The 26,938-nt window shown below is 40.2% G+C and overlaps 1 protein-coding gene across 4 annotated transcripts in view; it reads left to right on the forward strand.

Moving 5' to 3' along the window:
* Positions 1-26,435, forward strand: part of COLEC10 (collectin subfamily member 10) — a 172,098-nt gene extending 145,663 nt beyond the window's left edge. For all 4 annotated transcript variants that reach the window (XM_019932091.3, XM_033842851.2, XM_073794678.1 and 1 more), the window contains 5 exons: positions 9,108-9,179; positions 10,533-10,604; positions 20,468-20,521; positions 22,114-22,209; positions 24,091-26,435. In XM_019932091.3, coding sequence (XP_019787650.2) covers positions 9,108-9,179; positions 10,533-10,604; positions 20,468-20,521; positions 22,114-22,209; positions 24,091-24,482 — 686 coding nt within the window. In that variant the 3' untranslated portion in view covers positions 24,483-26,435. The remainder of the gene's footprint in view (positions 1-9,107; positions 9,180-10,532; positions 10,605-20,467; positions 20,522-22,113; positions 22,210-24,090) is intronic.
* The last annotated feature ends 503 nt before the right edge of the window (positions 26,436-26,938 follow it).

Genomic DNA, 26,938 nt, shown 5'->3' on the forward strand with positions numbered 1-26,938 from the left:
TTTGACTGTATTTTCATTAACCTCACATTCATCCATCTTGTTTTTAAGAATGTTCTTCCTTTTACTTTGAAACCTTTATTGAGAAAGCACATATTGCATCTGAGACCCTGTGCCAAGTACTAGGGATACAAAGAAAATAATATATCATCGCCAACGCGTCCCATCATCTATGACACAATGTGGTGTATGCTATGAAATCTGAGGGGAATTACCTTCAGAGAATGAGATTAATCCAGACTGCTAAAGAGGGAGATGGGGGCAGATGCTGAGAAGACTCTTGGGTAGAGGAGGTGACACATTAGCTGGACCTACAGGGTGCATGGAATTGGACAAAAGATAAAAATCCACATGAATTTTATTGACGAGAACGTTTTAGTATCAACCTGCCCTAATATATTGACAAATTTGTATTTTAGGTTATTTTCTTCTGCACTTACCTTGAGATATAGTTTGTTCTGGTGGAGCCCAATGAAAGGGATCTCGTTTACTTCTTCTGGAGAAAGAATAGAGGAGAGTTTTAGGTGTGAGCAGGCAGAGTTAGATGTTTTCTCCTTTATGTTCCCATAACTGCTACTCTTCCAGCATCTATCACAGTAATTATGTTTACTTGCCCATTCTCTCCTGAAGTCTTGATCTCCTCATGAGAAGATCCTGATCAGTGTCTAGTAGTTATAATAGTAAGGAAACTTGTGTTTGCAAGTGAAAGAAACAAAACCAAATCCAACTTAAACTGGTTAATCATACAAACAAACAAAAGAGAGAAGAGGAATTTATAGACTCATGTAACAGGGAGGGTTTCAGGCAGAGCTATATCCAGGCTCAAGTGATGTGTTCAGAATCAAAAACACCTTGGTTCTCTTTTCCCCTATAATGACTTCATTTTAAAGAAGGGTCTTATTTTGTGGTGCTAAAATAGATTCAGATACTTCAGTAATAGTCTATCCTCTCTGCAACCCCTGCAGAAAGAGCAAGTCTCTGTCTTGAAATTCATAACTGTCTGAGTTATTGAGGAGACTTATCTACCAATTGAAATTTGTTGGCTCTCATTGGGCCACATGTCCACTGCTGAACCAGTTACTGTGGAGAAGGTTCAAACTACGTGGATCGAGAATAAGCTAGTATTGTTTCCTATGGCAAGTTGTGGGGCCGTTACCAGAAGCACAGGTAGAAGCTCCCAGGTAGGTGAAAGTTACAGATTTTGTGGATTAATGAGTCCCCTCAGTGCAAGGGACTCTTCTATAAATTTTGCCATCCATAGTATTATTTAATATTACAGTAACTCCATGAGACACCTGTAACTATCTTAATTTTCCAGGGTAGAAAATTGAAGCAGAGGGGATAATTATTTAGGATAAGATTAAAGAGCTGTTAAGTGGAGATTTAGGATTTGCACCTAGATCTCTGTGACTATGATTCCGTCTGCTAGGGCTGCCATAACAAAATATCACAAACTGGGGGGCTTAAACAACAGAAGTTTATTGTCTTACAGTTCTGGAGACTGGAAGTCCAAGGTCAAAGAGTTGGCAGATTTGGTCTCTGTTAGCCAAGACCTCTCTCCTTGGCTTGCAGTTGGCTGTCTTCTCACTGGGTCCTTACATGGCCTTTTCAGGGATGTGTGCACGCATCCCTAATGTTCCTTTGTGTGTCCAAACTTCCTCTTCACGTAAGGACACCGGTCAGATTGGATTAAAACTGCCCTAAAAGCCACAATTTAACTTAACCACCTATTTAAAGGCCTTATCTCCAAATATAGTTCCATTCTGAAGTGCTGGGGTAGGGCTTCAACATATGGATTTTGGGGAGAAGATACAATTCAGCCCATAACAGACTATAAAACTCCAGTTCATTGCACCAAGCTTCTGGAGGAAACTTGAATGACAGTCCTGTCACTCATTCAGTTTGAATAGACTTAATGGTTCTGAAGGCTGAGCCCCTTGAAAATTTCACCTTGGTTAAAAGCTGTCACCTCCCATGTAAGATTCTCCCTGGGACAGCTTTCCTCCTTAAAGACATGAAGTTTGCTATGGACTAAGATGAACGTGGTTCTTTGGTAAACATATCCCTACTGTGAACAGGAATAAACAGTGTTTTGCGAACATGTTAAATGTGGAAAAGGTACGAAAAGCGTTAACTGTTTAGAATGGTCTTATTTCACGCACATTCATCATAACCAGGTGAGGTAATGTTAGGGAAGAATCTCAGAAAAATCTCTTAGAGGACCTATGTGCTACCACCGTATTTTTACTAATCATGGAGAAACATACTGTTGTTTATTTATTTATTTATTTTTGCGGTACGTGGGCCTCTCATTGTTGTGGCCTCTCCCATTGCGGAGCACAGGCTCTGGGCGCGCAGGCTCAGCGGCCATGGCTCATGGGCCCAGCCGCTCCGCGGCATGTGGGATCTTCCCGGACCGGGGCACGAACCCGTGTCCCCTGCATCGGCAGGCAGACTCTCAACCACTGCACCACCAGGGAAGCCTTACTGTTGTTTATTGTTCTTAAGCAAGGTTGACCAAGGTCAGGGTCTCCCCTATCAACAGATAAGCTACCTCACGGCCATGAAGATGCCAAACACAATGTTTACAAGCGATTTTTCACTTAGAAATCATGCTTGCTTGCTCAACTTTTATGTTTTCATTAAAAGAAATATGAAGAAAATTGCCCCTCAGAGTCTCAAAGAAAGAAAGATGCTGTGATAAAATGTCACTGTGGATCTGTAGTCTCTCGACACTGTGTACCCAGTGCTATCTTTGGGGGATCAGTAAGCCATACCTGGTTTTAAATTAAAGATAATCTTCTCCTTAAAAAAATTTAAAATATATATCTAAATATAATATTTTCCTATTGGCTCCCAATAACCAAGTGATGGGTGCCAGTTCTAGGGTATAGGACTATTTAGACAGTTAAAGAATCCCACTTTCAGGCTATGAACAGGAGCTGTACAAGTAAGACTAGACAGGGAATAAAGGAAGTGAGAAACCTTATTAGTGATGTTTTCCTCTGCCCGCAATTACCATCCCAAAGCTATTAAAATGAATCAAAGTACCATGTGTCTCAGAGTAAGGAAACAACCCTCAATATGGGAGACTAAACATGTAGGTACTCTAGTCATTTCCAATTACAGATAAAACAGAAACTTTGGAAGGTTAAATATTACCCCCTAAGTTCACAAAGCTGGAAAGTGATATAATTAGGACTTGAACTCAGGATATGTAAGAGTGGAACCTGTGGGCTTCATCAATATATCACCCCAGCTTCCCAGGAACTGCTGTCTTCTGTGAAAGACCAGTGGAAATTTGTCTTCTTCCAATCACTCTGGTCATGGCAGTTTCTTAGTAGTCCTTTCAGAAGAGAAAATGAAATTATTTGTCATGATTTGTCTTCAGAGAACTTCGGTTTACTCCTCTGAATGTCTTCTCCTCTTCCTAAGTGCTCGCCTGTTTTTCATTAGATTATATGCAGCACAGCAGTATGGGCTCCAGATAAATGAAAACACAAATCCCCGCAGCCCACTAAAAAGTAGGATCGATATAATGATATTTCGTTTACATGGGAGAATGTTCTTACCTTCTAGAGACACTTGCTGAAGTCTTTGAGAAATATTGGTTATAATTTACTTTTAAAAAATCGGTAAAAATAAAGAGATGAAGCAATGACAACTTGTTCATTGTTACAGATACCTCAGTATCTTTAATGGGTGTATATTTACTTAGCTATCTTTGCGTGAAAATCTTCATAGTGATGAGTAAAAAAAATGCCTAGTCAAATAAAAAAGTAAGTAATGATTTTAAAATAAGGATTGAGATAGGTTCAAAAGAGATGACCTTTCATCGTCATCATCATCATCATTTTTGTACCTCCATTCTGTTCTCATTAAAACAAGAATAGATGAGTTAAACACCGGACACTGCTGCACACCTCTCACGCATTGTCTCCTTTAGTCCCGACAATCCCTTGACGTAAGGAAGTTTTCCTCCATTTTACGGATGAAACTGAGACTCAGAGAAATGAAACGACTTTCTCCAGAGCTCTTTTCTCCAGTGCAGTGCACTCCTTTTCCCTTAGGGTGAGCCTTGTGAGTGTGACTGAGTTGAAGGGATCCAGGGCATATGGGCAGGTAGGTAGAGGCACAGAGGGACTGGTAAGCTGGGTGAATAGAGGAAAGGCAAACAATAGCAGGTCCCAGTAAGGCCTGAAAAGTTTTCTTTTTCTTTTTTAAAACAAATTTGTATTGGAGTAGAGTTGATTTACAATGTTGTGTTACTTTCAGGTGTACAGCAAAGTGAATCAGTTATACATATATATCCTCTCTTTTTTAAGATTCTTTTCCCATATAGGCCATTACAGAGAATTGAGTAGAGTTCCCTGTGCTCTACAGTAGGTCCTTATTAGTTATCTATTTTATATACAGTAGCGTGTACCTGTCAATCCCATCTCCCAATTTATCCCTCCCCCTCTTCTCCCCCGGTAACCATAAGTTTGTTTTCTACATCTGTGACTCTATTGCTGTTTTGTAAATAAGTTCATTTGTACCATTTTCTTTTAGATTTCACATATAAGCGCTATCATAAGATATTTGTCTTTGTCTGACTTACTTCACTCAGTATAACAATTTCTAGGTCCATCCATCTTGCTGCAAATAGCATTATTTTGTTCTTTTTTATGTTTCTGGGGAATAATGAGGTCGTGATTGCGGAAGGAAAAGTACTGGGATGTGGTCCACTTTATGACCTTACTAGTGTATCTCATATATATGAGAGGTCCAGACGATAATTGATACAACTATGAAAATTTCCAAAAATGAAGATGCAATCAGCATACGTGGGAAAAGGGCGTAAGTAGGGTTGGGGAGGACATATTTTAGGTAGGAACCTGGCCTCACTGATAAAGCACACCATAACACCTGTATCACTCAGTTCCAAGGCTGACCAGGAGAAGGATTGTTAACAACTTGCCCCCAGTCCATAGATTATTCTGGCAGTGGGAAAAGTCCAGCTTCCAGTGAATTTTTTTTAGCATTTCCAAAACCAATTCACTAAGTTTTCATAATTACTTCCTTTGAGCAGGGATAATGACCTAGGTTCGGCTATTTCATTTCAAACTAGAATTTCCTTTTAAAAGAGTTTTTGCTTTTTGGGGAAAAAAAATTGTACCTAAGAAAAATTGGTCAGCTGTGTGCTCTGCTGGAATTCTGCTGGAGAGATTATCACAACAAGCTGGTGGCCTGGCAGGGGCTGAAACAAATAATTTTGTAAAACTGAAATTAGTTCATCACAGTTTATAGTTTTTCATTTAATTTTAAAATGGAAGTGGCTATTTTTAAAAGAAGGAAAGTAAGTCTAAATTGCCCTACTAATCCAATGAAATATCGCCAAGAGGGTAATAGACAACTGAGCTCCATGTGGGAGATCCTTTCCAAAGCCTGCTTCTACGCCTCTCTTCTGTTCTCATTAAAACAAGTCCCAAAGATCAAATGAAGCTGGGACCCAAGCTGAAGGCAAGGGTACACGTTGTTTACTTCATCGCTGCCAGCAGCCCTCTCACCACCAGGCTGGGATTCAGGCACACAGGTCAGAAGAAGAAGAATCCTGCTTTCACCCTCCCAGGTCTCCATCAGGAACCACCAGGGAGCAGCAGATGACTAAGTCACTCACCTGGCTACCTCCAGTTAGATACTTGCTTGCAAATGAATGGGAAAGCTCCTAAGAAGGGGGAGAGAAGAAATAATAATGGCACCAATAATTCACATTAGTGTGGTTTTATGATTCACCAAACCACGTACATGCCTGCATTTGATTTTGCCCTTTGGTGAGCAGGGCACGCATCTTTGGTCCCGTTGTGCAGAACAGGAATCCCCAAGCCCAGAAATGTTAAAACAGAAATTTGTTCCCAATCATACACCTTGTTCAGAACAAAAGCTTTGAAGGCATTTTCCCTGGTTTGAATTCTGGCTTTATTACTTACGAGCTGTGTGACCTTGGGAAGCTATTGAACCTCTCTTTGACCTCATTTTCTCATCTGTAAAATGGAGCTAAGGGGCTTCCCTGGTGGCGCAGTGGTTGAGGGTCCGCCTGCCGATGCAGGGGACACGGGTTCGTGCCCCGGTCCGGGAAGATCCCACATGCCGCGGAGCGGCTGGGCCCGTGAGCCATGGCCGCTGAGCCTGCGCGTCCGGAGCCTGTGCTCCGCAACGGGAGAGGCCACAGCAGTGAGAGGCCCGCGTACCGCAAAAAAAAAACAAAAACAAAAACAAAAAACTCTCTGAAAAAAGTATTATTTTGTCCATTGTACAAACGGGTGAAATAAGGCCCAAGGTGAAGGACCTCCCAAGGTCCCTCAGCTCATGAGTGGCAAAGCCAGGTCTGACTTATACTAAATTACCGCAAGGATACAGTCCCTATGAATTAAGTCACTGAGACCTTGAGCTGGTTTCATCCTCCCCACTATCCATCTTATTTAAAAAGGAACAAGACTCACTTTCTGTATCTCCACTTTTCTCCCTGAAAATGTGGCACAGTGCCAAGTTCTGTAAACTCCACAGTCTGCTGAGAGTCACAGAATCCTAGACTAGAAGGAACAATTACCTGCTAGTAGGGATCTGGAGAGGCAGAGACACACATATTGTTGAATCCTAGTTGTATCACTCACAAGCTCTATGACAACAGGGTAACAACTTAACCTCGGTGGGTCTCAGTTTTTCCATTCAGAAAATGGAGCAGTCATTGTTTCCACCTCCTAGAATTGCTGTGATGATCACATTAGCACAGTACTGGCACCCAGGATAACTGCTTGATAAACATGTACTAATAACTTTAGCTAGAGAAACACCATCTAGTTCATCCAGTTCACCCCACTGGGTTGATCACACAAATCATCTGTGCATCTTTTTTGAAATCCTTCCCCAGAAGGAGATACTAGAGCTTCGAGTGTGAAGGGTTCCAATGCCTGACCAATCTCACAACCTGGAAATCTAACTGCTCCATTTAAAATATTATTTCATTTAAAATATTAACATTCTAAAAAAAATAAAAAATTAACATTCATTCTCCAAAAAAAGTAGAGAATGACTTGTTATGCTTTTTCTGGATAAATGAACAAACATCTCAACATTCTCTCTCCCAAACTAATCTAATCTAATCCCAGGAATTTCATTTTTGTCTTACGAAGTCTGTTATCTACCACTTTCCACTGGTGATGACGAGGATGCCTTCCTGTCCTGAGATTGCTGTGGTGATAAGGCAGGTAGCTCGTCTTAATAATATTGTGTGTTGTGCTCTTTATTTTCAAAGCACATTCACATGGTTATCTTTTTTTTTTTTTTTTTTTTTTGGCAGTACACGGGCCTCTCACTGCTGTGGCCTCTCCCGTGCGGAGCACAGGCTCCGGATGCGCAGGCTCAGCGGCCATGGCTCACGGGCCCAGCCGCTCCGCGGCATGTGGGATCTTCCCAGACCAGGGCATGAACCCGTGTCCCCTGCATCGGCAGGCGGACTCTCAACTGCTGCGCCACCAGGGAAGCCCCACATGCTTATCTTGTTGATCGTAATACAACTGGGAGAGTTAGGGAGGGTGGGGGTTATCTCTACATTAAGGATGAGGAAACTGAAGTATAAAGGAAAGAACAACGATAGCCACCATGGCTAACCACTTATATTCCAGGTTTTGTTTTGTTAATTTTTATTTTCTATTGGAATATAGTTGATTAACAATGTTGTGTAAGTTTCAGGTGTACAGCAACGTTCCAGGTCTTTCACACATAATATCTTATTTAAACTTCTCAAGAGCCTTCCTTAGTAGGTGTTATTAGCTCAGTTTAGAGGAAAGGAAAATGAGGCTCATAAAGGGAGGTGACATAGCCGACTTTCTCCAGACACTGAACGGTAGAGCTGAGAAGCTCCAGATCTACCTCACTCCAAAGCCAGTAAGCTCAGTCACTGACTTTTGAAAATTTGCTTAACCCATCAGTGACTAAAATGGCATTAAAATCCAGGATTCCTGATTCACAGTTTGGGACACCTTTCATCAAACCACTAATTCAGTTCTTCCTGACTGGGTACGTTGCTAAAGCTAGACCCACCTATGACTAGAATAGCCACTGCTCACACAGAACTGCCTTGCAGCTGTTTCCCATTCCTAGCTAGTCTTCTGCTCTTATCTTCCAGGTCCATGCCTATGATTTGGGGGTTCTCAAGCATGCAGTCAGAGGGTTATAAATTTATATATATGGTTACATATCTATCTATTATATATGTATACAATGTATATATATTTACATAATATATAAATGTATATTTGTATTATATATTTATACATATTGTGCATAGATATTCATGTACATGGATATATATATATATATATATATATATATATATATATATATATACACGCACAGGCTTCCAGAATTTGCCAGATTCTCCAGCAAGAATAAAGATTTGCCAGGCCAAACAAACTTCTCAGGGATTTGCCAATAAGTGTAATTCTTTAAATACAGATTTGGATGTGTGTTGGTTCGCAATTTTGGGAATTTCCTCGGTGAAATCTGAAACTGACCCCATACACAGAGGGCAAGGGGAGGTGAAGAAAGAGACAGGCCACTCCAGATTGGTAGGTGAGAGGTTTAATAAGCAAGGGGAGTTACAAGGCTCATCTTGAGTGGCCTTAAGACTAGTCGATCTCTGCACTCACCCACCAGAATCTTAAAGGTTTATATAGATGCCTTAACTGGGTTCGGGCATGTATTCAGTCCAGGTGGTCTCAAGGCTGCATCCTTGAAATGGCTTGGGCTATGGGAACTGGGTGGAACATACATTCCAAGGACAGGGGAGAGGGTAAGGAGCCGCTGATTGCCAGGGTCTAGCTTGCTGGTCAACCAATGGTCACATCCTCTTGATTACCTCTTCTAACAACACGGAAGAAGTGAAAGAAAAGTGTTAACTCTTTCCCTGAGTGTCCCGTTCACATGGGCCTATAGACATAATCAAATCGAAGTTGTAAGGCCAGCACTGAGCTGAGGGATGGATTCTAACCATGTTCAGCTTTTCCTGGGGCGTCTGTGCTTATGTTACTATTTGAGCTGCTCCACTCATTCATTTTCCATTTCTAAAGGAGATGAGGGTGAAAAAGGAGATCCAGGAGAGGAGGGAAAGCATGGCAAAGTGGGACGCATGGGGCCGAAAGGTAGGTAACATGATATGACTTTGACACTTTGCTCTCTCTCTACTGGACTTGCCTTGGAAGTTACAGCTTTCATAACACCCTCCACTCCAGAGATTCATGAGATGTGTTTCCTAGATGAATTTACTTGCCACCAGAGAGTTCCTATGAGATTGCCTGTCGACAAGACTCGAACACATTTCTCAAGCTTCATCCTTAGGGCTGGTGGGAGAGGAACACCCTGGGAGCCCTGGAGAATTGCAGTCTCTGGGAATATCTAAGAAACTCTGAGTTTTAGAAACACAGCCATGTTCACCGCTGTGTCTCCCCTCAGATGCCGTGCTAAGCACCTCTGGCTGGCTGGCTTAGTGTGTGAGGGGGAAGAAAAGCAAGAGCAGAAACAGCTGTCTGATCCATTGATTTACTCACTTTTCTCCAAGATCTCTTGGCAAATGGTGGGGTATATACGGGAAGAACAGGAGAAAAGAAAATGAGAATATAACACACAGGCTCTTAGGGAATGGTTTTACTCACAAGCCAAGACTCAGTCTCGCCAGAATACAGCTTCTGGATTGTGACGTGTCAGCGCGTGTCTTCCAAGCACTAGAACTATTCCTTGCCACCTGCTGCAAGGTGATGGCCCTAGACCACTGATTTTAAAATCTTCAGTAAGCTAAAGAGAGAAAAAGACTCATAGGATTTTGAGACTTCAATTTGAGAAATGCTGATTTAAACTCTTCTTATTGTATAAATATGTACAATCAACTGCAAAATTATTCTCACAACTAGATAGCTTTACAACTGGTAAATATTTTTTAGATAATCATGGATTAAAAATGCAAATTAGTAACAATTTTGTAGGCACTCAGGAACCCCTGATTACATTTTTTTGGATGAAAACTTGGTGGGACAATCTCTGATGTCTCTTTAATCACTAGGTTTTATGATTGTATGTTCCCTCCCCTTTGAAAAAATGGCTAAGCTAGTCCAATTTGTTTTAAAGTAGCGAGGAAATAGAATCCCAGACTGAAGCCAAAGTGGATCTCAGGAGGAACAGAATTAGAAAAAACTGCAAGAATTTTTTCACTCAGCTCCTTACCTGACCTTTAGATTAAACATCCTCTGCTGTAGTTCTTTAGAAATATTGCATTTTAATATCGTCAGGCCCAGGACTGTCACACTCACCCACATTTTAATTTTAATACGTACATTATAATGCTATTAAAATAGTTAATATAGCACAGGGTGTTTATTATATACCACAGATAGAAGAATGCACTTTTCAGTATTTCCTTCAAGTGAATATCATATACTAGGCACATCATTAAAGGGAAGATAAAACCTTAGGATATAAAGATGACATGCTTTGCTTTTCAGGAATTAAAGGAGAACTGGGTGATGTAGGAGACCAAGGCAATATTGGCAAGACCGGGCCCATTGGCAAGAAGGGTAAGCTATATTTTACTATTCTCCAGTAGCAATTTAAAGCCAATTGAACCTACCCTCCATATATGTTGAAATGTTCTGTACCATGAAAAATGAGCCCTTTCCTTTCTTTTAAAACACGAGTTTTCTCCTCCCTCCTATCTTGGCAGTTTCTTCCCTACGTAAGCAACGTGTCTTTCAAAAAAGGCCTTGAGCAAACTTCAACTGAAATTCAGGGACAGATTCAAACATAAAGTTCAGTTAGTCTCTCCCCAGAACTCTCTCCTGGGATCTACTGGTTATAATCCTTTATGCAATTAAAATGGGTGTCATGACCATGAAGCGCACTCAGTTGCAGAAAACAATTATTCATAAAACTCAATGTAGCTGAGGACAGTATAATATTCCTTTTTAATCTGAGTGGAATAATAATAAGTCTGTGTCTGAGATCTACTAACAGGATAGGAATTTGAGGTGCGTGTATATACATCCTTTTGTTTTCAGTCATATCCTGATCCTGCATGTTCCTGCTTCCATATTATAAAACACAGGTAGCCTCCCTTTATTATCTAACCACCCTATCCCATCGTCTTCTCCAAAAGCACCACAACGGTAGCAGGTTCTTTTTTTTAATAGATCTTTACTGGAGTATAATTGCTTCACAATACTGTGTTGGTTTCTGTTGTACACAAAAGTGAATCAGACATATGCATACATATGTCCCCATATCCCCTCCCTCTTGAGCCTCCCTCCCACCCTCCCTTATTGCTTCTGATAGTCAGCAGTTCATACAGACATCGTTCTGTTGGTTTGAAGTTACAAAGCGATCTCCTTTAACCTGGATACACAATTGATTTGAGCATAGGAGAACGGGCTCAAGTGCGGATGATTTGCATCACAGGGGCATTTTAAGCAGATACTTGCTGCGCTGGAGCTCACCACAGTAGTAGTGGGAGGTGGCTACGAAAGTATGACCTAAGGACAGTATTTACTCCAGTTAATTTTGTGCAGTTATGATCTAATACTACATCTTTACGTTTGCTTACATTTCTCGCAGCTGGGAATGACACCATGTATGGTCTGTAGTCACGTCTGTAAGTTTTGATGAATTTTAACGTTTTATAATCAGTTTGTGTATATTTTATGGTGTAAATGACAAAATAGACTAGTATCTACATGTATTTTATACATTCATGACATACCTAAATTTTTCTTAATTTTTTTCAGTACTTCTAGGCTACGTGGTTTATCTGTGAGTTTTTTCAAATTGTTGAAAATCTCCCAAAACTTCCCCAATATATTTATCTTAAAACTTTGCACATAAGTGAACCCGCACATTTCAAACCCGTGTTGTTCAAGGGTCAACTGTATAACGCTGAATGACCACAGGACTACTATAGGAGCCATGTCAGAGAGTAAAGCCAGATTGGTATGAAAAAGAACCGACCGGGCTTCCCTGGTGGCGCAGTGGTTGAGAGTCCACCTGCCGATGCAGGGGACATGGGTTCGCGCCCCGGTCCGGGAAAATCCCACATGCCGCGGAGCGGCTGGGCCCGTGAGCCATGGCCGCTGAGCCTGCGCGTCCGGAGCCTGTGCTCTGCAACGGGAGAGGCCACAACAGTGAGAGGCCCGTGTAAACCAAAAAAAAAAAAAAAAAAAAAAAAAGAGAAAAAGTACTGACCGAGATCTTGAAGAATAGTAACATGTTTATGGAAACGGGGATAAAGCATTTGAGGAAGATGCGAGAGATACTTGTGCAAAGGTGCAGAGTGGGGAAACTCAGTGCTATGGGTAATAGAATTCCGCAGCCTTAATGTCCCCTCCAGCCTTCCATATGTGCTTTAGCAGCTGCGTAATTAAGCCAGCAGTGGCCAGCAGTGTGTTCTCCTGGGCAGGTTGATGGATGGCAGGCTGAGCTGAGGCTGTGGCCCCTCTCCTCTCATTCTGTGGCTTGGAACACCCTCCAGCTCATTCCTTTGAGAAACTTCCTTCGACCTGCATTTGAGGGCAGAAATAGAAGGCAGTACCACTGAAAAGAAGTTATTATGGTTCCTTTTGATCCAGGGGCTTATATCCACCGTGTAGTGTATATTCACTTGAAGTTGAAGACCTCGTAGCTGAAGAAGAGCTACACGGACCCCTCACAGTTCATGGTCCTGCTGTAGGATGTACCTGTGGTGGTTTTACCATGAAGCTGATGAAGTTTTGGCTGCAGAGCCCCGCACTGGTTTGGGTTTTTCCCAAGCCGCCAAGAGGAGCCTCAGAGATGGGTTCACGTGGCCACAAGTCTTGGTGAAATTTGTAAAGTAACCTTAACTCATCAAAATGGTGCCTCTCAACATTTTAAAAACCAGTGCCTTGCCAACAAGCCTTTTGAGACATATTGCCCCCTTAATGAGACGTTTAGACATATTTTTCCTTCTTGCCCACCCCTCCGTGAAATTTTAACACCATCCATGGACTATATATTATGTAGTTTGTGTGTATTTATACTTTATATATTAAAAAAGAGTAAGATTTTTTCACCCCCCCACTGCACTGACTTTTGCATCCATGAGGTGGTACTGTCCCCACTGGAATGCATGGATTAAGGGTACTGTCTCCTTTTGCTGTTTCCCAAACATGCCAAGGTGCCTTCTTCTGCCCTCTGCCTTTGCTCAGACAGTTTCCTACCCCTACACACCTCTTCGTCCATCACTGTGTGTCAAAATACCACTTATTCTTCAAGACCATGAAGACCAGCCTTCTTTATAAAGCTTTTCCTGAACGCTTCCTTTGTGCTCTCAACCTGAGTTTGAACATCTATTAAGGTGTGAACATCTTCCATCATGGATTACTTGGGCTGCCATACAGCAGAATATTTGAACTCTTAAGGTTTCAAATCAGAATGATTGGGTTTCAATCCTGACTCAGTGTCTTTCTTGCCGTGTGACCTTGTATACATTTCTTAACCTATCTGTGCTTCAGTTCCCTCATGGACAAAATAAAGACAATAACAGCCTTAAAAAAAAAAAAAAGAGAGAGAGAAAGAGAGAGCACTGTCTCCTGCGCCAACTTCCCTCCAACATACTTCTCCTTGTATAAGTTTTTGGAGTAGATACAAGTATTTTGGGAGCTAGCTAAGAAGAACTTGAGTGGGGGAAATATTTTGTTTGGACTTAATGAGATATATCTGTGTAGTTTGCAGTTATTTCCATGTACAGTTAAATTCTTGCTAACAGTTCCAAAGTAAGAATAACTTCCAAGAATACTCCTACCACCGACTGTGCAGATCTATCCAAAGTCATAATGAAAAAGTGCAGGGGTAGAAGTCAGATCATCATAAGAATGTGTCCGGGGCACCCAGCCCAAGAAATGTGTCGATTGTGCAAAAGAAACAAGGCTTGAAATGTACCAGGCTAGAGTTAATCTGTGGAAACATTTTTCAAATCTAACAGCTCAGATATGAACAAGACTTTACAGAGGTATTCTCAAAGCTGACAATATTCTTAATTTACATAACCATCAATAACAAGTTGTGAAGGTGAAAGTAACTTCTTACGTTATTAATAATAAAAATTAAATTCAGATTTCTGCTACGGGCCATGAGAGAGTCACCTGCGTTAATCCTTCTGCTAAGCATGACTAGTTGAGTCAAAAAATAAATAAAACCATATCTGAAGGCATGAGAGGGCAACCAAACAGAAAAAGACTTTAGGGGAGCCACGCTAAGGTGAGCTCTACATCCTGTGCTAATTTTCCACATTTACCAATTCATACTTGAGGCAGCATTAAGAGACCAAGAGGCTTGAGCAGACAGCTGCCCAAACTGAATTGGGAATTCAGGGCCTGCCAGAGATGAGTAGCCCAGGAAATGCCACTCTTTTTCTCATTTCAAAAACAAACATTTCCAGTTAGAATTCCAGGAATTCTGAAAAAACATTTCATTAAACATAGGCCCATTCGTGTTAAAAAAAATGTAACGAACTAGAAATAGAGGGAAACATTTAATATGAAAAGAATGTCAACAACAACAGAAACCTATTTAAAAATCATAGTTGGTAGCGAAATATTGAACACTTCTCTCCTGATATTGGAAATGAGATGAGCATAGCCTTCATCACCAAGTCTAATCAGCAATTATACTCGAATAAAGATGTTAGAAAAGAAAAAAACATTATATTATAGAAGAGGTGCCAGCCAGAGCAAAAATGCAAGAACAAGAGATAAGAATCATAATAACTGGAAATGAAGAAGAGGGTGGTTATTTCCTGACGGCATGATAACATACCCAGAAAATACAAAAGAATCTACAGATTAGCTATTTGTATTAAGTTTTTTAGACAGCTTAACTTCTAAAAATCAATTTTGTTTCTAAATACTAGAAACAATTTTAAAAACTGAAATTAAAAAGATTCCATTTATTGTAGCATCAAAATGGTCAAATATCTAGGAATAAATCCAACAAAAGGTGCATAAGCTCTCTGCGACAAACACCACATGTTGATAATGAGAGAAATTAAAGAATATCTAAGGAGATGGAGGTAAAGCTACATTCATAGATTGGTTGACTCAGTATTGTTAAGATGATCAATATTAATAAGATGATCCTCAAATTGATCAATAGATTCAGTGCTATTTCAATTAACATCCCAGAAGTAGTTCTCTTGGAATAAGATAAGCCAATTCAAAATTTATAGGGAAATGAAAAGGACCATGAATTCCCAAAGACCATCTTGAAAAATAAAAACAAAAGTGAAAGATTTAAATTACTGCATTTAAATATTTATTATAAAGTTAAACAATTAAGATAGTATTGATTTAGTGCAGAGACAAATAGACCAATGGAAATGAATACAGCATGCAGAAACAGACCCCAAACTTGAATTATGCAAAGACGATATTTTTTTTGAAATGGGAAATGATGCACCTATCAATAAATCAATGGATGTATATGAATGCAGCCAAACATATGCAGCACATAATATATGAAAAAAAAGAATTATAGAAATACAAAATTCTTTTATTAAAATTTTATGATTTTTAGTGAATTTTGTAATGTGGTAATTGACTACTTTTAAAATTTAGTGACTTAGTTTTCTTTTCTTATAACAAGGATTCATTTTTATAAGTACTTTGTCATTTGTAATTTAGTATTTGTTTTAAAGAAGTCTCCTCAAATTGTGTAAGCTTCAGATAAAAATACATCATGAATCTGCTTCTGGCTCTATCAGCTTCATTTAACAAATGGTTAAAGGGAGGGAGAGGTGTAGCCAGAGTGTGGCATGTTGGACTTCAAGATTTCTGAGATGCGACCAAGTTATATAAGGTTAAGATCTCAAGTATTGCCCTAGAGATGAGCAGAAGTAGAGTGGGAGGCTAAGTCATTGCCACGAACACGTCCAGAATTCAAGACCTTCATTAATTATTCTAGATGTTGCACATTAGATTTAGATGTGCCAAATCTAGATGAGGCTCCAACCAGGAGGGTTGAAGTTCATGATCTTGAGCCTGGTCTTAATCCTGTCATAGAATAAGACTAGGTAACTTTGGAAGGAAGGGTGGTAGACGACGAGTCAAGGGGTAGGATCAAAAGTTTTCGTATGATTTTCTGAGCCTTAAAATGCATGAACTTCCCAAAATTGGAGAAGTAACAGTCTGGAACGGATAGTGTTAACTAACCTTATCCTCTTCAGGCAATTCCTTATTCAAACTCAGTTGCCTATACATCTAGTGCACACCTCCATCACTTTATTGTCGTCATGGCTTGTTAGGTTGTCTGTTTCATCCAATACACTGTGGATTTCTGGAGGAAACAAATGAACAAAGGCTATATCAGGTCTCTTTGTTTAAAGGGTATGTGAGGATGCTGCTTTTTAACCATTTTATTCTAATGTCTACTATACAGTAGAAACTTTCTAAATGTTTGTTGCATTAAGGATGAAAAAATAAATGATATACATTATTTCCTATGATGTGACCTTCTTTTCTACTCTTTATTTCTAAGTACCACTTTCCCTTAACATCAGTTTTCACCATTGGTTAAGATTTTTTACTCCTCCAGAGCTATGTCATGTCCTGGAATTTCAAAAAAAAAAAAAAAAATGGAGGTTCATTGCTCTGGCTCACCTGGATTAATTTCATTTTTAATCTGAACTTTGAAATTTATTGTTCTCATTTTGTCATTGGTCCTTCTAAATGACTCATTGGTCCTTTTTCACTGACTCAGATTAATCTCAGCTTTCTGGGCTGACCTTAATGTTGTCACTTGAATGGATAAGGTAGCTTTCTGGATGTCAATATTTCATTTCAGGAATAGGAAAGGATGATTTAGTATAGGTAAATTCAATCTCACAACAAAATAGATGCTTTTACTTAAGGTTAATAATCTTTTTTACAGTGAAAGTATTATGGTGCTTGTTTGTTTAAATGCAACCTCTAATTCTTCAACATTAAGACAGTTAATACAGAGGTGTTCTCACTTATGGGTCAAAAATAAATTTTTGCGTATGCTTTAAACCAGATTTCGTTTTGGGGAAGTAGACACTATGAGCTCACATTCACCATGAATTGGCTAAGTACTTGGCATGCTTTCCTTTACCATAACTCTGATTTAGGGGGCAGAAGCTAACACTGGTTGAACGTCCTCTGGGCGTCAAGCACAGACCTAATCCCATGATAACATTATCTAATTTATCCTTCTTAATGATCTGATGACTTAAGGTACCACTATTCCACTTTAAAAATGAAAGAAATGGAGGCTTAAAGGAATTAAGTAACCTGTCCATGTTTAGCTATTAAATGGCATAGTCAAGATTCAAGCCCTGGTTTTTCAGACTTCCATGGTCTTTCATTCCACCACACTCCATTGACTTTCCCATCTGTTAAAAAACAGGAAAGGAATTCATGTCAGAATACTGGAAAGTAGGGCTTCCCTGGTGGCGCAGTGGTTGAGAGTCTGCCTGCCGATGCAGGGGACACGGGTTCGTGCCCGGTCCGGGAAGATCCCACATGCCGCGGAGCGGCTGGGCCCGTGAGCCATGGCCGCTGAGCCTGCGCGTCCGGAGCCTGTGCTCCGCAACAGGAGAGGCCACAACAGTGAGAGGCCCGCGTACCGAAAAAAAAAAAAAAAAATACTGGAAAGTAGTCACAGTGCTTACATCTTCTCAGAAAAAAAAAAAAAAAAAATCCATGCATCAATTCAAGTATCTATTTCCCACATTAAGATCCAGTTAAAGGCTACTGCTTCAATGACTCTTGCCCTACTCTGATCCACAGCTGTCTTTACCTTCTCTGAAAACCTACCAGGCAACTCCTTTATTTCATTCTGTTTGTAGACAATGGTGCTAATGTCTCATCTCCTTGGTCTCTTATGTGCACTTTGTTTTCCTTAAAAACCTATTTTTTTGGCCGTGCTGCGCGACTTGCAGGATCTTCGTTCCCTGACAAGGGATTGAACCCGTACCCTCGGCAGTGAAAGAGTCCCAGCCACTGGACGGCCAGGGAAGTCCCCCAAAACCTATCATTTTCTAAAGCAAATATTCTATGTATGCTTTTTTTTTTTAATATTCATTATTGGGCTTAGACCAGAAACTAGGGTCATAGCAGAACTAGAATCAATTTTCAACCTATGTTGAATTGAAAGGATTCACATATAAAGAAAATAAACGATTTTTAATTAAAATATTAAGCCATATTCATATGAACTTTCAAATCCATATTGCTTTTGGTGATGATAGGACTGATATTCCTTTCAACTTTTTATAACGTTTTTTGAAGACTTGGCTTCCCTTCATTAAGTCATTGGTTAAGTTATTTGAAAAGCACCATGAATTGGGGAGTCAGAAGTGGTTGGGTTTCAATACCAGCACTGCTATTGAATTGCTGGATGTCCTTGAGCAATTTATTTTGCCTCTCTGATCTTCAGTATCTTCAGTTGTAGAATAAATATAATGATAGTACCTAGCTCATTGGATTTAATATGATAATACCTATAAAGTGTCTAACTTGACAGATGATTGGCACTCAGCAAGTATATATTCCTTTTCTTCCATTAACATACTCTCAAAATCTAGTCTTATCTTTTCCAGTTTACATATAAGGGAAATGAGGAGTTTGCAGGACACAGCTTAGGTGTGTCCAGATCAGTCTTCCTCATCAGGGTGCTGGGCATATGTTTATGCTTCTTTCCCAACTGTACCTCTGCTGTACCTTGTTTCCTATGTTGCTCCTACCTTCACCTGCTGAAGCTCCAATGCCGTCTCTTCAGGAGAGCCTTCCTTCATTCTTCCAGCTGGGGCACTACCTCTTCCAACTCCCTTCTGCATTGGACAGAGTATGTTATCTCTGTTCATGGTCTTTCTTATAATATTTATCACATTCCATTGTCATAGATTTCACCATTGTTTCATTTCATCCAAGTACAAGTTCTGAGGCATTCCCCAGCATACTTAAACTACATTTGGGGTTTCAAGGACTCCCCTCCTTTTGTCTGGGGAGCTGTGGCATCACTGTAAAGAAAAGTGTCCACATGGGTCAATTTGGAAAGGCTCAGCAAATCCTGGGGGCCCTGGCAGGCATGCCTTTCTGCATGATCAGTGGCCAATATGTACGGGACTCAATGAAAAGCAGTCAGCAGACAGTGATGAAAGAATGGCTAGTTGGCAGGCAACATGGGGAACCTTTTGGGTTTTAGAGTGGCTCCCAGGTTTTCCCTTTTGCTGGGAAAGGAAGGGGTTAGGCAGAACCTCAATGCTGACCCCATTGCCCCTTACATTGCCCCCTCGGTCATATACCCAATTCCTGGCCACATCATTATCCTACAAGAGTAAGCCTCATATTCTTCTCTAGCCTGGATGACCTTCATCCTGTATTCATCCCCCTGAATTCTTTCTTATTCTTTTTCCAGATCACCGTTGAAGCATAAACTCTGTTTTACTTCTATCAGGGTCTTCTCTTTGGAGAAGAGTACTTCAGGGCCCAAAGCTTCAGGCAAACACTTCCTCTTATAAATCAAAAGTTTTGCTTTCAATTATTGTGCCTGATGTGGGCTTCAAGAGCTTATTCTGAAGTTGAAAAAATTCAACCTTTTTTTCCTCTCTGCTTTAATAATTCTGATTCTCTGAAAACTGTTTTGTGGATGTCTCTGACTGAATAAGAAAAGGGTCAAATACAAAAAAGAGCAGAGAGGAAAATGATCAAGGTTGATATGTCAGTATAATATTTTTGACACAACTTTAAGTTATAGATATTTGCATACATCACATCTCTTCCAAAAAGCATAAACTCTTTCAAGCCAGATGTTTAATCTTGTCTCTCTTTATACCCTTTCAAAGTACCAAGCAAGTCTTTTGTCTTGCATAGAGTAAGTAAATAGCAAGTATTTGTTGAACTAAATTGAAAAAGCACGATACATGTTTTTGAAAATCCAAGGGCAGAGGCACATGGAAGAACTTGGGGGCATAATAAATACACAGACACTGTGTAGTGCTAATCAGTTGATCCAGATGTGTAAAACAATGGCACTTTTTAAATTAAAAACATGCAGAATATTGTCTTAGCTTTGCCCAGAAGGCCACATTATAAAAACATGTTAGTAAGATCGGTGACACAAACTTAAACGTTTATACATCCAACTGGAATTCTGCATTCCATCTAATTAAATTATGACTTGTTTGGTTTGTTGTACCTGTAGAGCCAACTCAAAATCAAATTATTTTTATAAAACCAAGGAATATTTGTTGGAGATATTGCAATGAATTTTAAAACCTCTTTCCTGTTGTTTTAGGTGTATAAGATATTGTCTGCCTGAAATAATTCTATTTCATTAGATTTTATGCGTTCTATTCTATTCATCAATAACACTGTTTCATTTAGTTGTTCTTTTCATGGCTATTGTTTTTCTTCAGGTGACAAAGGGGAAAAGGGTTTGCCTGGGATACCTGGAGGAAAAGGCAAAGCAGGTATAATATACTTAGTTTTTCTTCTTAATTTTTAGCATCATTCCAAATCTATTCATCTTAAAAATGAATATAGTTTATAGAAAAACAATAGTCTTTTCAGTGGGATTAACCTCATTTTCCTTGGGCCAGAAGCAAGAGAAGAATGAAAATTTCCTCTGTATCTGCTGGTGACTTCCCAAGCCTCTGGGGAAGGGGAGGATGGTGCATTCCACCCCTCCCATGCTTACCATGAGGCAGCAAACCCAGCACATCAGGAAGCAGCCCTCATTCTCCGAGACCAGGAGGAAAATCCACGAGGGCCACAACAATTGGACCAGCACGTCTTACATTCCACCAACATCTCAGCCAAATACTGGCCAAGCAGTTTGCCAGCAGCAGACTGGCCTGATCCAGTGAGGCCCTGTGGTTACAGAACATGCCTCAGTGGCCGGGGAGTTTCTCCCTGATACTGAAAGAGAGGTCTATTTCCAGCGCTTGATGCAAGGAAAAAAGTAGCTTGTTCTTGGTGAGCTTCAATTATTTCTATCCGTAAAGGTGTGGTGCGGACTAATTCTAAGAGCTCTTTTAACTTCCTTATATTTAACTGTGAATGTGGATAAATAAAGCCACAGATATTTTTTTTTCCTTTGGCTAATAGAATTCATTTTGCTTTTCAACAACCAAAGAAACAAAGCAAATGGAAATGTTGACATGAAGCAGCCATTAAATAGGAAAAGGGAATCATTTGAATTTTTTTTACCTTTTTATTTTATATTGGAATATAGTTGATTAACAATGCGTTAGTTTCAGGTGTGCAGCAGAGTGATTCAGTTATACATATACACGTGTCTATTCTTTTTCACATTCTTTTCCCATTTAGTTGTTACATAATATTGAGCAGAGTTCCCTGTGCTATACAGCAGGCCCTTATTGGTTATCTGGGAATCACTTGAATTTTACATCATTTTCCTTACAATTCTTTCTCTGCCACATTACCAGTAGGTAACTGAAAAGGTAAATGAGCAAAGGGGAATTAATGGCAGAAGTTAAAATCATAGTTAATCCACAAATGGAACAACTGACTCTTGAAATTGTAAGATAGATCTATTCACAAGATTTAAACTTAGTCCTTGAAACATAAGCTATACTCCAAATGGATTAACATTTATTTCATCGTGAAAGTTTTCTCCTGTCTTGGCAGAGTTGTGTGAGCCAGTGAACAATGCAGTAACAGAAGAGAAGACTGGCTAGAAATATGTTTTTTAAAAGCTGTAAAGATTTTATTCTGAGACTGGTATGTTCTGTGTTCAACAAAATGCCAAATGGTCCACAATATGTGTACCGTGCTTAGTCATATTGACAGTTCTTTTAAAAAAATCTCGTTTAGAACTGTGTTTTAACTAATTTAAAATATTTAAAAAGATATTTTCTGAATTCCTAAAGACAAGGTATATCAGAAACCCTGTATTACATAAAAGACGAAAAGCATAGCCGTTCACAGAGAGACGTAGCCAGACCTGAAGAAGACAGTAAATATTGGGAAGAGAGCAATTGCTCTTTTCAACCAGTCTGCTAGTGCTTCAACATGAATTCACAGCTTTGTCATTTAAAAGGGACTGTCTGTGATTGCGGAAGATACCGAAAAGTTGTTGGGCAACTGGATATCAGTGTGGCTCGCCTCAAGACATCGATGAAGTTTGTCAAGAATGGTGAGTCTCTTCTATTGCTTTGTACTATTTATCCGTGGATTTATCTCTTTCAACACTGCAATTCCAACATCCCTAGCAGGAAATAACTTTGGGCAAAGGCCTACTGAGATAGTGTCAACGGTTTAAAGGTCTCTCAAAATCCTAATTATCCACTCACTCTAGGACACTTCAGGTCCACTTCCTGTGGACATACATATGTGCGTTCCTATGGGTAGAAACGGGTGCTTTAGTGAGAGAGGGGAAGGAAGAAGAGGCAGAGTTTGGCTAGCTGGGCCTTAAGAAAAAAAAGGCCCAGCTTTCAAACAGCCAGCATCTCAGAAGGTAAAAGTAATAATAAAAACAACAGCTACTTTCTTGAGTACTTGGAATAACAATAATTTTTATGATTAGACCGAAGCTTAGAGAGATTACCTTACCCATAGATACAAGCTAAATGAACAGTGGAGCACGGATCTGAACACAGGTTTCATGACTCCTCTACCCTCAGTGCAAATCAATAGGAACATTATGCATTTCTCTAAATTGTGCAATTTTCCATATCAGTCACTTTTGTTTTCCCTTGTATTTCCCTATTAAAGTGCTCAATAAAGCCCTTAAAGTGGGGCTTATGTGCCCTCTCCTGAGACAGTATGAATGAGGGAACTCATTCATACTGTCTCATTCATACTGTTATGGTTGGTTTCACTTTGTTGTACTTTTATTTATTATAATCCAGCCATATTTATTGTACAATACTGGAGGCGCACGGTTGCCATCTTGTGTCCATTCTCGTCTTGTAATACTAAAGGCATAGGAAATGTTTGATATGAACTAACCCTCAGTTATAACTCTGGTTATAACCTATACAGAAGATGCCGCATCTGACATGACTTGGATGTTAATGAATAAACCAGACCCCAGAGGTTCAACATAGCGCAATAGTCCTTAACATTTGAGTGCTCATAGATTTATTTGTAAATTTTAACTTATAGACCCTAAAAAGATGTATGTAGATGCCCCCATAGGCCAAAACGTACATAGCATATTATGAGCTCGGGATGATTCTGAGTCCCCAATTCTGTCCTGAATCATACTCAGAAGCTCAGTCTACTTCATGTACCTGGAGTGAAGTATAGACCATCTATCTCAATTGATGTATACGTTCACAATCTAGGAATCTGGCCCATAGGGACAAACTTCTGTATTATTTCCATATCAGTCCAGTAAGCCTTTACCACCCCCTAACGCTGTTCCAGGCACTGAGGCTACAGAGTGGCAAAGACATGGTCACTGGCCTCAAGATGCTCACAGTTCAGTAGAAGAGACACACAAACAATTAGACTAGAATGTGTCAAGTGCTGTGAAGTGAAAGGGACAATGGAAACATAGGGGAGAATGCACAGGAGTGCTCACGTCTGTCCAGGAGCATTGAAAAGGCTCTTATAGGAGAGAACACTTCCACTAAGATCTAAAGGATGGGTAGGAATTTGCCGGATAAAGCAGTAAGAAGACCTTCCAGGCATGAAAGGTACGGAAGTGGAAGAGAGAAGGTCATGCTCATGGAACGGTAAGTGTGGCAAAAGCATAAACTAGGAGGGGAAAAATTGTCTGAGATGAGCTGAGTGACAGTTCATATAACACATCTTTGTCAAAATAGCTCTCTGCTTCACATTGTGAGGGAAGTGAAGGAGAAAAAGACAAGGGAGGACCAATGACAGGAGTTTTTTCCCCATTTGACAGCTAGAAAGGTAGAGAAAATATTGAACCAGTGCCCACCTCATGATAGGGTCTTGGAAAAGAACTTTAAACGTTGAATAAATGAATTTAAGTTAGCAATATTTTATACTTAGTGTTTCTCTTTTTGACATATATAATCACATTCTTCTTTTCCTTGCTGCAAAGTCATAGCAGGGATTAGGGAAACCGAAGAGAAATTCTACTACATCGTTCAGGAGGAGAAGAACTACAGGGAATCCCTGTCCCACTGCCGGATCCGGGGTGGAATGCTAGCCATGCCAAAGGATGAAGCTGCCAACATGCTCCTGGCAGACTACGTCTCCAAGAGTGGCTTCTTCCGGGTGTTCATCGGGGTGAATGACCTTGAGAGAGAGGGCCAGTATGTGTTCACCGACAACACTCCACTGCAGAACTACAGCAACTGGAAGGAGGGTGAGCCCAGCGACCCCTACGGCCACGAGGACTGTGTGGAAATGCTGAGTTCAGGCAGGTGGAATGACACAGAGTGCCATCTTACCATGTACTTTGTCTGTGAGTTTGTCAAGAAGAAAAAGTAACTTCCCTCTTGCTGCACATTTGTCATTTCCCTGTGACTACCATGGCAGTTATTTTTATCCATCTTTCCTGTCTAATTACACTAAATTCATTCTGACTCAAGGCAAGTGAGAAATGCTAGACTGAGGTTTGGAATCTCCATCGCCATGCTCGTCTATGACGATTTTGAACATTTTCATACACGGTATGTTACTGAGCCATAAGCTCACCAGGTTATGGGTCCCAAGAGAGAGCTTGAATTACTAGTTGTGCAGGAGGTGGCTGTCTATGTCTCCAATGAAGTTCTCACTTGGCATTTGCTCTGCCGTCTCTCCCTAGAGCCGTAAACCACTGTCTATCTGGCCCAGTGGATAATCAGATAGTTGGTTGGGGATGATTAGGCACCAAGCCAGACATATGAGAGGCTCTTCTCTTAGGAATGTCAAGGTATTATCTGTCTTTGAACCCAAGATCCCCAATTCTTTGACCAGTCACCCACCATGGCCATAGCCACCCATGCAAGGTCCTCTTCTTTGCATACCCTCAGAAATACTTCAACTCTAAGCCTTTATAGGAGGAACTTCTAGCCTAGTGCCCTGTTCCAGACCATATGGAATCATCCAGATAACTTCTGTTCTTCTGGTTGACGGCCTTCACTGAAGTATACCCAGCCTTGGCCCCCTTTCTGTAGGCCCACAGGTGAATTCCAGGCCTCCAGATATTAACCCCGTGATCTGAGGAAAAGGGAGCTCTAGAAATTGAAAAGAAAAGGCTAGCTCCCACACAGTATTATTTATAATCCTCCTGCTAAATTGCCCCCTTTATTAATATGGCTCCATGTTTCCTCATCTTAAGTTTATCCATAGCAACTTTTCTCCCTTTGGGCATGGAGAATGAAAGAAAGGGTTTGTGAAGCCTTCAGAAAACTCTAGAAGCTTCAGGGTGCTACCAACACCAAGTCTCTAAGACCCTTGTCTGCCTCTACTAATATATCATGCATGGTGACATTTTGTGGGAGGCCCTTTATTCTCTGCAACTGTATGTTGTAAAAATCTCACATCAGTGATGCCTTCAAGTACTTTCAAGTACATCACAAGAATGTGTCAAGTGTGGAGCTTGGAACGTGCCTGAGGCTCACATTTACTAAGCTGGTAAAATTCTACTTTGAACTGCAGATCAAACCTCAAAGCAGCTCTAAATTGAAATTTTAAAATAAAAGTTCAACAAACCCCTAGATTATCCCCTTATAAACTGATGCTCCAGTTATAGTTTGTGACATATAATTAGACGTTTAAAATGCTGGCAAAACAGTTAATGAGGGGCTTCCCTGGTGGCGCAGTGGTTGAGAATCTGCCTGCTAATGCAGGAGACACGGGTTCGAGCCCCGGTCTGGGAAGATCCCACATGCCGCGGATTGGCTGGACCCGTGAGCCATGGCCGCTGAGCCTGCGTGTCCGGAGCCTGTGCTCCGCAACGGGAGAGGCCACAACAGTCAGAGGCCCACGTACCGCAAAAAAAAAAAAAAAAAAAAAAAAATTACAAAGCAGGACACCATATCAAATCCAGTATCCTGGGGTAGAATGCCAGCCAAGAGCTTGAGGAACAAGAATCTAGAAGCACTTAGAGGAAAAGAAAGGGATTCGAAAAGAGGAGAGAGGGAACAGACAGTAAACATTGCCTATGGGCAGCTCACACTGGGATCCGTATTCTGATTTGTTCTAAGCCCCCCCAAGTATGAATATTAATTGTGTGTACCGTCCATACTATTCTAATTTCTATTATTATTATAATAATAACAACATTTCTCTCAATGACTCATCGTTGCTGCCAGTGCTTCCAAGAGAAGATGACAAGAGTTTCAGAGATAGGATTCATCCTGAGACCTTGCCTGGGAGAAATTTTGAAGGCACTACACACTTAATTAGATTTGCTATAAAACTTACTTTGTGCTTTACAAAATAAATGTCTTCACATAACATTTTCCATGTGATCCTGATAAACTCTGTGAAGTACGAAGGGCAGACGTTTTTACTGCCATCTTTCCAATGAGAATACTGAGGTCCAAGGAAGCTAAGCAGTTTACCAAAATCAACTCATTTGAAAGAAAAGCAGGATTTCACTCTGCTGATTGAAACTGTCAATCCAGTGTTCCCTCCAGCCTATGTTTTTTGCTCTTATGTTGAATGGAATTTCATCCACGATTCTCTTGTGATAACAGGGGCTCAAATAATCTCTCTTGATTACTTTCCAAAGGTAAAGATTAGGGTTAATTAATAGAAATGCTGGGGATTCAGAAACTTGCCTTACAAATATGGTACTCACTGGTTTCTTTTAAAATTCAGGAATGTCTACACATGTCATTAATGTTGAGGAGGTGATTTAGTTCAGTGTCACTACAGTTTTGCAAATAACTACAGATTTAGGGAAAGCAAGGCAGATGTATTAAAATTAAGATTTGCCAAAACTAAAAATGAGCAAG

This window comes from Tursiops truncatus, chromosome 17, assembly GCF_011762595.2.
Source record: "Tursiops truncatus isolate mTurTru1 chromosome 17, mTurTru1.mat.Y, whole genome shotgun sequence".
NCBI lineage: Eukaryota > Metazoa > Chordata > Mammalia > Artiodactyla > Delphinidae > Tursiops > Tursiops truncatus.